Below are 14,058 nucleotides of genomic sequence, written 5' to 3'. Positions count from 1 at the left end.
AGCTTACTATGAAAACAGGACCTAGAATAGCTGAGACACAGACTTATGCCATATGTCATGCTACAGGGAAAATAACAGCTGATAACAAAATTTGCAAAATTTACTGCTGGACAATGAATGGCATTTCAACATTTTATTGAGAAATGAAAAAAGTGCAAGGGAAAAATGCAGAAGGGAAGGAAAAGACACTGCCAGTAAGAAATCCTTTTTGTCAGCAATCTTTGGAAAAATTAGAGATTTTTTTCAATCAAGTCTCATCAAAATTACTGAAAAAAATCACCTTTTTTCCAAAGCCTAATACCAATTTGTGACATTAAGGAAAGATGCATCAGGAATAATGCATCTCTCAGTCAGTATCATCTATCAGTCTGTCTTTTTCACTTGTTATTTTCACTTGAAAATAGCATTTGTTTGTCAGATACACATGTAACTTATTTTTAATTAAAAGTCTTTGTGTTTTCTAAGAGAAAATAAAAACTAGAGGTGACTACTCAATCCATCTTTGAAGACTGACTACTGTAACAAATTAATGTATGTGTTTTGTGTTTAGGATTGGTACCTGGTCATATTGCAGGGCTTTGTGTGACACATTTGCATACTGAAGGCTCAGGCGATTCTTTTCTTGCACAGCATCCTTCAGTTCATTTTTCTAAAACACAAGAAAAGAGTGTGTGTTATAGACCATTTATCTCCATTACAGTACATCCTATTAAGTTCTTAAGGAAGCAATGTTTTTGCATTATTTGGTATTAACATACCATTAAGAGTAGTACCAGGCATAAAGCCAAAGGCACTGAAGGTGCAGAGGCAGAAGATTAGCTTACAATTACAGTTGGCTCTATCATAAAACCACATGTTTTCAGTAGATGATCTGATTAAAGATGTGCAGACAAACAGATGACCTGACATCACAGGCCTGGTGCAGATAAATAAACATATATATATATGTTTTATATGTTTTATTTATATTTAAAAAAATGTCTCCCTGCAGATGCAACAAGGAGCTCAAACCTGGCTACCTTACTGAGAGCAGGGAAGAAACTTGGCTTCCAGAGTAAAGCAATATCCTCAAACTTAGATCTTTAGAAGGCATTCTGAGGGCAAAAGCCAACAACTGGAATTTATAATCATGTACATGTCTATATTCGTATATGTCACTAGATTTATGATAGCTATTCCTATTTGTAGCATGTCTGCTTATAATAAATGCACATATACATCTTTACATTCAATCTTTTTTAGAGTCTGGGGGGAACACTTGCACACTACAATGGCAGGCAAATCCAAAATGCAGACAGAAGACAACATTATCTAAATATCAAGATATTAACTACAGCATACAGGTGGGAAGCTGTTCTCTTGACTAAACACTACTGAATTACACCAAGACATCAAATCACAGAATTTTCAGTCTCCTAGTTGCAGTTATACCCATTATCTCACACTTAAGGATATCAGCAATTAAAATTTCTCAAGTTCTGTTAAATTTGTTGTTTAGGATGCAATTAAAAGTGACAATCAGATCCTGAGATGTTAGACAGTTCTGAAGGACAAAATGACAACAATTTCTTAGCTCACGTTACATTTTTCAAAGGTGTGAATTAAATCAGCAAATATTTTTACAATACAAGCAAACTGCACTGAACAGTTCCTTGGATATGTGAAAAAATCATCAAATTCTATTAATTACTGAAAGTTATTTGTAAAGCATTGTGTAACTATTCTGCATTTTAGTAGGCAAAGATAAGCTACACTGGCTGCCCTGAGAAATTCTTAGAACCATAGGCTTCTGTCAAGCAAGATTCAACGCTGACTCTAATGGATCAATTTGCATTTGTTATGAATCAATACTGCTCAGCTGACCTTAATGGGGAACAAGTGACAATGCCTTACCAGTTTTTAACAAGGTTATTAAAGGAATTCAAGCAGAAATGGAGGGGAGGAAGAGTGAGGAGCAAAGCAGTAATTGATGGGAATGTAGACCAGCATCCTTCACATCCTATTTAAATTCTCCACAATAGAAAATGCTTTCTGAGATACAGCAGAGCAATTGGGCTGGCTGATACCCTATCCAAAGAAAAAAACATTTATTTGCAAGGATGATCTTAAGTAGGGCAGCAACTATCTCAGTTTCATTGGTACTTAGTAGTTAGCCAATTTGGTTTTCCTTCTGTTCACAGTGGCAACTTCTTTCAGTCCTCTTTTGCACTTGTCAGGATAAAGGACCACATATGTTCCCCATCCCAACCAAATCCATAAACATCAAGAATCCCTTGATCAGTAGCAGGAATTACTGGCATATTTCTAGCTCAGAAAATACACGTAAAGATGACCAACAAGAAAGGAATTTGGATGCAAGGGTGTGCTGTGAAATAACATATGCACATGTACACTGACAACATTCCTACTGATTGCTTTCAGAATAAGCACTAAGGAAACAAAGAATAAACAACTCAAAGGTCTCAGAGCAATAACGTGGTAAAAGCAACGATGAATGGAAGCCTTCTAAGTTTAAGCCCAGTTCCTTTATTGAGCCATGTCTGCCAAAGATGTCATCATAACCATCAATTCAAAATTTCCCACAGTTTTAATTTAGTTTTTGACAACTTAAAATATCTCTCAACAATGGACCTTTACAAGAGGGCTCTGACAGAAGAATTCTGGTAGATTCAGCTGCAAGTGTTTAGTTCTAACACCTCATAATCATAGGTCAAAGTAATTAAATAGCAGGGGCTTGGGTTGCTAAAGCTTTTGATCTATCTCCGCAAGGATGGCAAGTTAACGCAATTTTTTCCTAAATGGTTTCTGCAACTTCTGAGATGTGCTTGGGATTTTTGGGATTATATGCAAGACTTTAGTAGGTTGGATCATGGCAAATATTGTTAACAATCTAAAGTAAGCTGCCTACCCGGAATTTCCCCTTATACCCACATGAAAAATGATCTAGAAAGAAAAAAAATATATAATTCTTTTTGGCATCATTGGCAGGCTGGAGAAAGAAGGTACATGTTCTGCTGACAGGAAAACTACTGCAGAAGATAACAAAGAAGCATACAGATGAAGTATCCATCACACTACTGAAATTCCTCCGGGTACTTTTATACAACAGTCACATGAATCTGCTACATTTGGTGAATATATTCACTTGGCATACAAGAACACACAGCAATTGAACGTTTATTAGCTGAATGCAGAGAAAGCTGATGTTCACACAACTCATGTAAAGTGATTTCACGTACAGTAGGTGATTCTGTTATTTACTTGGCCCATATTTTCACTTATCTGTATGGAAAAGTTTTTGAACAGTACTGTTTTCATACAGTTGTTGAATACGAGAAAGCAACTGAACACAATAAAAACCAACCAAGAATACTGAAATTCTCTTGCTCATAGGAAGAAAACCAACAGATAAAACCCTTGCTCTTCCCAAAGCATTCTTGGAATAATAATTTTCTACCTGATGTATAGAAAGAGGAAGCAAGTTTATTTATTATCTGACAGAAGCCTTAGCTGAAACTCAGGTCTGTGCATTGCACAAATACAAAAGAAATTACCAGTACTCCAAAAAAAGTCTACCTTCTAATTTAAGAAGATAAAGAAATAGAAAAACAGGAAACAGAAAGGGAGAGATCAAGGCACTTGCCAAAGGTCATGCCCCTAACCAGGTGGCTTAGTGACAGACTTACTCCAAATCTGCCTTCCCACACACTACTCCAGTCATCTGCCATATCCTGAAAGTAAACCTGTGATGGGATTAACTGAAGCAGCACATACTTAATGCCCACATGGGAACACAAGCCAGCTTCTGTATAGCAAACACGAACCGTACTCAACAGTTACGTCTTCTAAAAAAGATTACAATTTCTTTAAGATTTCCTAAAGATTAAAATCTCTTCTTAAAATTTCTCATGGGCAGTTTCTCCAGTGTTGAGTACAGTTGCTAACTGTACTTGGAGAAACACTTTTAATGGCACTTCTTTCACGTCTCCTCTTCACACCACAGAAGGAATTTCTTCTCTTGTAGCTGTGAAATAGCACCTGTATTTTTGCAAATGATAGTTATGCATTGTTTAATATTCATGGCAGTTAGTGACTCTTTTCCTAATCCACTGACTTCAATATTTTCCAGATTAGCTAAACATAAATCTTCAGCAAAGAAGACCAAAGTTAATTCAATCATCACAAAACTAAATTTCACCCAATAGAAAATTGATATATTAAAAGTGAATTCAAGTCATGTAGAAGAAAAGGACATTTTACAGTTTTCAGATGAAACAGAAGATTCAGATATGTAGCATAAAATCTCAGTAGCCCCAGTCAATCTCTAAAAGATGACAGTTCATGGCTGCCCTGCATACACCACCATGCTGTATGTGACCCATGTGACGGGCTGGAGGGGCACAAAAAAGGTTTGTTTTCCATTTGGGGGAAATTCAACACATTAGATTAATATCTTATTATGTTGTAAGTTGTCTTCATAGGGATTTTATGGCTGTATCCTGAGAGTTTTGAAGCTTCAAATACACTTTAAAGGAGACAGATGTCTTCTGAAAATACTATACAGAAATAAATAGAATCCTTTTCCATTCACTTTCATGTACTTGACAGCTAGCATTGAATGCATTAACAATAGGGCAACACTTCTCACTTCAGTTCTTACAACTGCCAGTTTCAAACAGAACCTCCAAGTCAACAAAACAAAGAGGTCAGCAAATACATAGGGCAGCCATCACAAATGACAGATCTCCTGGCAGTGGGCTGGATACACGCTTCATGCCTCCAGGTTGTCAATGAATGCTCAGGCTTCTTCCCTACAGCCTTCCCTACTCTCAGTTTAATAGTTCTACCAGAAGTCTAAAGGGAACACACAGAAGGATGCCCCTCCCCTGCTGCTTGGATCTAAGAGGAGATTTTGTGGAATTTTGCAGGTCATTTCTGGACTTGACAAGATTCAGATTTTGTCAGTTCATGACAGACCAAAAACCAATCCTGTGCAGAGCACTACAGTACAGTCTTCTCTCATCTTTTATCTATTTTCATACAAATAACTTTTGACTCTTGTTGCAAATATAATGAGGGTTTTGTCCTTTTTCCCCCAGCTGCTCTCTCAGTTGTTCTTATTTTACTCACTGTATGTAGCAATTCCAGCAATTTAATTGTGCATAAGGAGCCATATTAGCTCTACCATTTAACCTATGCAAATCAAACCATCACAGCTGTTAATTGAGATGAGTGGAGATTAACAACTCATCAGGCCAGTTACTCCAAGACACTGTACTAAACTTATGCCAAGACAAATGCTGACTGAATGTTAGCAGAGCAATGAGCAAATGGGAAGGAAGCAGGACTTCACATTCCCAAAAAATCTCACTAGTCCACAGTCTTGACATTGAGTTTTAAATATTAGTTGAACTGCCTATTATCCTTTTCTAGAGACACTGCTGCACAGCACATTTTTTAACAGCAAAAACAAAAAAGACAAACAAAATAAACAACACAGATTTGAGGCAGTTTAATTAACTGTCTGATAAAAGATAGCATGCATCCAAAAATTTTAGAGAGAAATGAACATGGGAAGTGAATGGAAAGGATGGAAGAAACTATGTAGAAATACTCAACTTTCCTCCTCCTCAAATAAAGAAAAAAAAAAAGAAGTATTGTCACAGATAATAATCAGCTGGTGACAGAACAAGCCAAAACACAAACTTCTTTATAATATATCTAGGCAGAAGTTACACCGAACTTAGATTGCTTCTATTTAAGCTTTTTCAACAAGCAAATATGGGAAACAACAGATACCATACTTACATATATCACATATGTGATAGGGTGCCAGTCAGCATGCATTCATGTCAGGACTCTATAGAGTAATTTGCAAAAAGAATCTGAAGCCTTGTCTTTAGCATGTCAGACAAAATCCCAAACAGCAAGGATATTTACTGCTGTATGTAAGAAATGCTTCAGGCATTTTCAGCTCAGGCATTTCAATTTAGGAAAACAACACTAAAGATGATCTTTTCAAAATCTTTGAAGTAAACTGAATCAGAAAATTGACAGCCCTCCCAAATGTATAAAAACACAATCAGTCCTACAGCGTGCCATTTTTTAAAGGACGCCCAGAGCATCACAGACACACCAGTATATCCTTCACAAAAAATGAGACAATTAATAAAAATATCCATTAAAACTTATAAATAAAAACATTAGAAATAAATGTATTACCTTATATATGATTTGCATCTTTTAAAGTGCAGAAATGAAAGCAAAAATGTGTGTTTCTAGTAGAGCAAAAGTAGAAATTCTCCTGCAGATATGAGGACTGGCTATAAAAATTCACAGTAGGAGGATGACTTCTGTAGATTTAATACAATCTGACACCACTGTCTGGGTAACAAGGTTCTACATTGCCTGGAGAAAGGCATCTGTTGCCCTGTGTGCTAGTTTGCTCATCCATCAATTATATATATAATTTTTTTTTTTTAAGAAAAAAAAGTTACACACTATTCATTTATCGGTAGCCTTTTTTCTTTGAGACTTGTTTTGCCAGTAACCTGGAGTGACTGCATTAGAACACACTGACTGTAATCCTACATGATGTTTCTCTATTTTGAGAAGCACGCACAGAATCACATTATTCCAGGAGAAAACTGAAAACCAGTTGTCTAGAGGTACTTAAAGAAAGAGGAAAGAATAAGCTTCTGATACTTTCTTACATACTTCTGCCATGTACATGACTCATCACTAAGGTCAAGTTTAACACCACTGTTTTCTTTTTTATTATTATTATTATTTTTTTTTTCTAATAAGATTAAAAAGGCAAAGATTATTCATTCTCATTCTATTATATCCAACATACCAGTAACATAAATGTAGGATCGAAGAAAGCCCTAAAAGATGCTGAATACCTCCCTTCTCCCCATGCCATGAAGGGTGCAGCACAGCTCTATCCAGTACTGTATTCCACCATTACCAACTTAATAGTTAAAACCATGCAATTGTAATAATATATATATTGTAAATTAGTGGAAGGCTGATTATTTTTCATTGCATTTGACAAACTAAAGACTTTTATCTAATATTTCTCTGCGATTCTGACTCTGAATTGTCACAGGCAAGTACAATTATCAAGCAGTACAGGAAAGTAGTCTAACATTTTATGATGTTAGCATTTAAAGACTAAAGAGCCCAATTTTACTTCGAATGTTAACAGACAAAGGAAGGCCTATTTAGAAGTGCTTCAATAAAAAAAAAAAATACCCTTCCCAACTAGATTTGCTTCATTTTTAAAAAAGACATTTTCATGCAAATTGTACTTAATTCTAATAAAAGAAAACAAATGCAGCTTTACCCTCTAATCAGTAGGCTGAATGTAGCATAATAAACACTACATAAAAATAGCACTACTTAGAAAGCACTACCAAGTAGGGAACATGGGAACTGTAGCAGTGTATCATATTTGGAAATCACCAGCGCCTTGCTTGGCACTGCAGTGACCAGGACCAGATGTTAAGAGCCACAAATAATTAAAGTACTGAATTATTTTTCATTTTAGTAAGACTCCTAAGGTAATAGGCTTGCACTACCAACTCATTCCACTCATGCTTCTTTTAGAGTATCAACTCTTCACGTGCTGTTTCTCATAACTTATTTGAACAATCTTTTCTCACCACCTCAGCTCTGCCAGCCTCACCAGAACACTGCTTCACACAGTAAGGCAGCCCAGGCCACTTTTTGCAAAAGGGAAAAGGAGACTTCAACATCAGATGTACCTGAAGACTTGGAAGATCCCTCAGTTTTGGAATCTTGTGTATCCATATTCGATTTGCTTTGCTGCTCTCAGACCACAGCTACCTTTTTTTTTTTTTTGTCCCTGTTCTCCACTTCAGCCACGCACATCATATGAAAATGACAAAACCCCTCATCAACAATGAAAATAAATGATAATTCTTGATATGTGAAGTACAACAGTTTTATTATCACGCCCACCCCCACAAATTGATAACACATCCCAGATAGACCCAACTGCAGCTGTGTACAGTGAATCATCAAATACCCAAGTTTACACAAGTTCTCTTCAAATCATTAATTCTGGATTTACATCTACTCTGGCTGAAGTAAACATGAACATTGTAAAAACAAAGATTTCCCACTACTATTTAGTATTTGCAATTATGTTTGTATTTTCTGACGCTGCTTCCCCTGTGAACCTGGAATATATCACCTATGCACAAAGGCCAACTGTCTTTGCACACTTCAAATTCACAGCACAGGCAGAACGAAGTCTCTGACGGGCAGTAGGTGGCACTACATCTTTTGGTAAGCTTCTGCAGAAAGCATTATGTAACACAAGCCCAAATTTTTAGTTACACGTTTGTAAACCTTCCCAGTACCTGCTATGGAATGTTATTATTGGATAGCTGATTAATTACTACTGACAAAAATCACACCTAACTTTGACATGGAAAAAGAATATAAAGATGTATAGCTGACAAGCAAAAAATCAACTCAAAGCAATTCTAGGCTTATTAATTTCAAAGAAGAAGAAAAAAGCAGAGGTTAATTCCCAACAACAAAAGGTTATTTATATACCTTAACACAGTAATACTTGTAGATGAGCTGTTCCAATAACTACAGTTGTACGATGCTGTTAAAGCTTTCAACAATGACCATATGAAAAAAAAAAAAAACTGGCATAAATTTTGATAGTTTTATACCAAAGTAATGCTACCACTGAAAATGCTCCTACATAACGTGCTTTAGCTTTTGTCAGGTTTCTCTCTTGAAGATGCCCCTTCACTCTGTGATAGTCAAAGCTACTGCTTAGCATTTCCATTTAAAAACCAGGTATTGATGTTCCATCATGCTGTCAGATAACAGGCAGCTGCTGGCAACACAAACACAGCCAAGGATACCATAAAAATACGTTTCTGCAGCCAGAAGTAGAGAATCAATCTTAAACTTAGTATCACAGCAGTGTTTTGCATTGGACAGTATTAGAAAGTTAATCAGTTTGATTTATGGGATGAAATAAAATCAATATTTATTCAGGGCTTTTCCTTTCTATTATTTTTACGTTCACATCTCAATGCACCAAATGAACCGGCACATCTGAGAGGCCAGGTCTAAATTCTCATTTCCCATGGCACAATTTGAGTTTATTCATGGGTAACTTACAAGCAAGCAAAAGAAAGAAATAATCTGAAATGATCCACTTCTAAAGGAGAAATAAGTGAACACGGAGTTATTTGAAGAAAGGCATAAAGGAAATGCAGCGCAGGGTAAACAAGCTCCCTGAAATGCTGGTAGCAAGCTGTCTGAAGGGGACATTCCCAGTGGTTCCCTTAAGAAATATTTTCTTACTGATGTTACCATCATATGGCATAATGTTTTGTTTCACATCTACGACAGGTAGTGATTTTTTCTATTGCCTTGACTTCAGTGGATGTGCTGAAGACATACCTTAGTTTTGTATGTCAAACCAAATAACCAATTATTTAAAAATAATTTAAAATGTATGGTTCTTCCTTCCATTCTCTGTAAGTGCGTGGATTTCCACTCAAACTTTATGATTATCCAGAAGGAAATTGCTGTCCACATTTTCCATTTGCTATGATTTCACAAGTGGAAGAACAAACAAAGCACGTCAGCTAGAAACACATGAACAAAGTAATTCTGATCATCACTGGAGCTCATTAGGGATAAGGTTGCTGCATCTCCTTAATTACCTACTATGTCATTAAGGTTTTTATTTGCTGATTAACAGAAGGCATACAGAAGACCGGTGAATTGCAGTGTGGGCTTGAAGATCTCTCAGTGGAATACCTTACAGGACTTCTACAGACCATTTATGTTAATATTCTGCTAACACAACAGTTGCAGACACTGGTATATAGAAATAGCTCATGGAGAAATCTTGTCAGCTCTGATTAAAGAGTCCATTTCACTGTGCTATTTCTTATGATAGAAATTTCTTATTTTTCTAGAAATAGAACAAGCCTCCTTGTTCTATTTCACTGATAATTAAAATGCAATTAGTTAGATCAGCTTTCACAAACATTTCTCAAAAAGCTTTCCTTTCCATCATGCACAAAGAGGAGAGAAGACCAAACAAGATCAGCTGTTGTCATGGCAACATCATGCCCCAGCAGGTGGAAAATGCAGTCCTGTGGCACTAAAAAAGGATGAAATGTACTGAACCTAAGCATAACACCAGCTCCAGCTCAACAAGCTAAGGATGTTTTCAGAGATTGCCAACTCTTTAAGCAACAAATTTAAAGAGACAAATGTTAAAAAGAAATGTGAGTTCTGGTGACATTAGTAATGACACAGCTGTCTCAGAAATTTTATTAGGTAGGTTATATTGACATTGTGCACAGTTCTGAAAACCTACAAAAAGTTTAGCACAATAGAAAAAATAAGTGACTTGAAAGCAGAAAATAATTTTTCATTTTAATACAAACATAAGAAAAACACGCAGAATAATTTAGGATCTAGACATCAGAAGCATAATTCATCAACAGCTATTCAAGCTCCAAAAGTTGTGTTTGCAGAACAGGTAAGATTATAGCCTTCAGGCTTTCCACTAAATTAAGTAAAAACCAAACACTAAATAAAATTATGCATTAAGCTGAGCAAAATGGTACGGACCACTGCTTTCCTTGCTGTACAAAATGGTATGATGATTATTCTGTAGTCCAACAAAATCTTCCTCAACTAACACTAGCTACAAGTAAATGCCATCCTTAAAACCTTTCATCCCCATCCTGTTCCAAGAAAAAAAAAAAAAAAAAGGAGAAATACTGCTTTTCAAAAAACATGTCAATATTTTCTGAATTTTCTTAAGGTTCATTCTATCTTGAATCTTAGTAAAGGACCAAATTTCGTTTTAGAATCAAAGGTAGGCTCTACCAAATTAGAAGGAAGTCCCTGCCTAAATATATTTTGTCTTTCAAAGCATAAGGTAAAACTGCTAAAATTAAGTCTAATTAATATACATATAATTTCAGAAGCAATAATCCTTTGCTTACAGAAAAAGGAGAGTAGCTTTACAGTTTTTTAACAGCAGTAAGTGCTTGAAGACTCCTTGCAGCTTTGAGTGATAAAAATATTAAGAAAGGTTACCTGACAGAGCACAGACAGACATGATGACAGCATATGATCACCATAAAAAAAATCTTGAATATACCTATACCTATAAATACACCCTGAGGATGTCAATAGTTTGTACAGTGTCCCTTAAAGGAATACACGAGGCTTGTGTTTCACCAAGATGCACATGGTAATTAAGACCAAAAAATGTTCATTATTTTTGGATTCTTCCAATGGTTAGAGAAAAACAGAGCCAGCCACCAGCAACAAGCACTTCTGGAAATGTTTCACAGATGATTTGACTGGCGCTGAACAGCAACATGAAAGCCGTCAGAGCCAGATACTAACACAGAAATCTTGCTGTATGGTGTTGCATGCAAATTTGTAAGTCTTTAAGCCTTTAAAAACTACCACAACTGCTTTGGATTCTTGCTTTATTTTGCTGTCATAAATTTGTTCTGCATTTCTATAGTCTATTAGGAGAACTTCCCAGGCACCTTTGACAAGAACAGAGCATAGACAAGAGTCATACATATCATAAAAAGCAACACAATATCCGAACAGCATAGCTAGCATGTTATTTCTCATTATTTTCCCTTTACTAAGTCTAACTAATGCAGCCAGGGAGATATTTACTTATCATTCTACTTTCCTTAGGATAAACTCAAAGGATCAACAAGGCCTCAACTCAGACAAGGAACTAACTAGTTAATAGCTGTGGAATACTGAAGTTTATCAAAACTCCACAGTATTTTCCTGTTCGTTAAACTCTAACATAAAAAAATAAATGTAATGCTTGAAGCGTGCATTAAAGTTGCAATCAGACTTCTCTCTGCTATTTCCCAGCTCTTTGCAAACATGTTATTTATTTGGCATCAGTTAAATTCACTTCAACATGACAAATTAGGTGTATATAACCCTCAGCCACTAATTATTTCATTTCCTAGAGTTACAGGTGATAGCAAGGAAATATATTTCACCCCCACTTACTCAGAAAGTAATCCTGCGTATACACGACTGCATCCATCTTCCCTCTTTAATGACAAAGGTAAAGAAAGAGAGTCAGATCTTTTTCTGCTCATTCATGCTGCTCTGCATCATGCTGCAAAATTAAAATTAATCCTCCTTACCAGCTGAGGCTGACCTTTTAGCCACTGGCTGGAAAGGGAACATCACTCCCCTGGGGGCTGTTCGAGGGGAGGGCGTTAGGCACGCCTGACACCTCTCAGCCACCAGATGAGAAGAGGCAAAAGCACATTGAAATGGGTGATTTGGTAAGGTATGATTAGTTTTACTTACACAAGGCAGGCTGGCAAGCCATGCTCAGCTTCACGCTTCCGTAAGTACCTGCAGCAGAGAAGCCTTTTGTGGTCTGTAATGTCAGTAAACATTTACATTTTGGTTTATTCTTTAAAAGTCAATTATTAACTGCTTGAGGCTGAACAGGAAGATTCTGTGAGCTTTCGCTGTCTGTGTATTCCAGCTTTCTATTGCTAATCCCTGAACTAGACCAGGGTGTTCTAGGACTTAAAGCATTTATATTCACGTAAATAATCAAAGTTTATTCACAGTTGTTTCTAGGATAAAATCTTGACATGTCAGTAAAGCACAGAATTTATAAAATGTGTAAAATAGTTACAGAGACAGCAAGAGGTTTTTGCCTTCTGTCACTCAAAACAATCTAAGTGATAAGAAATTTAATTTCTTTGAGCATAAAACCTTTTTAATGGAAGTATGCATTATGCATATCCTGAATATAACTTAAAATCGCTTTCTCTCTCTTACTTCATGTAGCATTACATAAATCTTAAAAAGATGCATGGTCTTTGTTGTTGCAATTTGTACATTTGCTGATATTTAATCATAGTCTTACATTAAAATATATATGACCTGAAAGCAGTTTGTAAGACCTTTAAGCTAACAACCAGGTTGCGCTCTAATCAGAGCACAGAATTAATCTTTTGTATAAAATACTACCAAATTAGCAAATTATCCTTGTTAAGGAGAAAAATCAAAGGAGAGGAAAAATGACGCAAGCTGGTTTTGATTTGCAATTAACAGAAAATAAATCCTGACTCACGTGATACATGTAGGGGAAATACAATAGAATTAAACTCTGCACAGTGAAAACCCCACAGAAGGAACTCTCGGAGCACAGGAGGATGATGCAAAGCACTGATGCTGCTACTGCCACTGCTACTGGAATATACTATTCCACTTTATAAAATTGAATGCTGAAAATTTCTCATGCTGAATTAAAGATCAAAAGAAAATAATTTCAATGCTAATAATATTTAGCTTCAGGGGTTGTCATATTTAGTTTTTTCAGTTCATAAAAATCGATTGTTGTGGCAGTCACAAGTTGAAAGCCTCATGGAAGTTCCCAGGAAAGGCTCAAAGGACAGAAAGAAGTGAAATACTGATGAACACAAGCGTACAAAGAATGTTGTGTCTGCACTGTTTCAAGCTGCTACACAACAAAGCAGTGTTAACGAAAGTACTGATCCTACATTTAGAAATTTCAAAGCTAACTTCTAAATGAACTGTGATTTTTAATCTCCCCAGGAGCATAACTGATAAACACTGCCAGGTTGTACATACTAACAAATACAATTCAGCTGCTGGCTCCTGGGGTGCCTTCTGCGACAGAACGTAGGGTGATTTTAATGGCAGCTTTCTCCATTCCAACATTTGTATAGCTCTTCATCTGAGCAACACTTTTGCTCAGGTATCATTCAACATAGATCTAGAAACCTCAAGATCAGGAAGGTTTTTCAAGACACTGTGGTAATTAACATCTACTGACTGATCAAAGCTTAACTGATCATTTTTTTTTAATATAACATTTCAAATAACTGATGGAGTGATTTATTTGATCCACTGAAGAGCTTTTAAACTAATTTAAAGGTGTACAGCCCAAATCAAAAGACCAGTATCAAAGTTTTAAGAAAGAAAAGGCCAATGAGGTTA

At 36.1% G+C, this 14,058-nt stretch overlaps 1 protein-coding gene across 4 annotated transcripts in view; it reads right to left on the bottom strand.

Annotated features, from left to right (window-relative positions):
- RIMBP2 (RIMS binding protein 2) overlaps positions 1-14,058 on the bottom strand; it is a 122,426-nt gene that overhangs the window by 51,528 nt on the left and 56,840 nt on the right. For all 4 annotated transcript variants that reach the window (XM_010720044.3, XM_010720045.3, XM_010720046.3 and 1 more), the window contains exon 7: positions 560-649. In XM_010720044.3, coding sequence (XP_010718346.1) covers positions 560-649 — 90 coding nt within the window. The remainder of the gene's footprint in view (positions 1-559; positions 650-14,058) is intronic.

This window comes from Meleagris gallopavo, chromosome 17 (assembly GCF_000146605.3).
Source record: "Meleagris gallopavo isolate NT-WF06-2002-E0010 breed Aviagen turkey brand Nicholas breeding stock chromosome 17, Turkey_5.1, whole genome shotgun sequence".
NCBI classification, from domain to species: Eukaryota; Metazoa; Chordata; class Aves; order Galliformes; family Phasianidae; genus Meleagris; species Meleagris gallopavo.
Note: the sequence above shows the minus strand (reverse complement) of the source record. Positions and strands in the feature narration are given on the sequence as shown.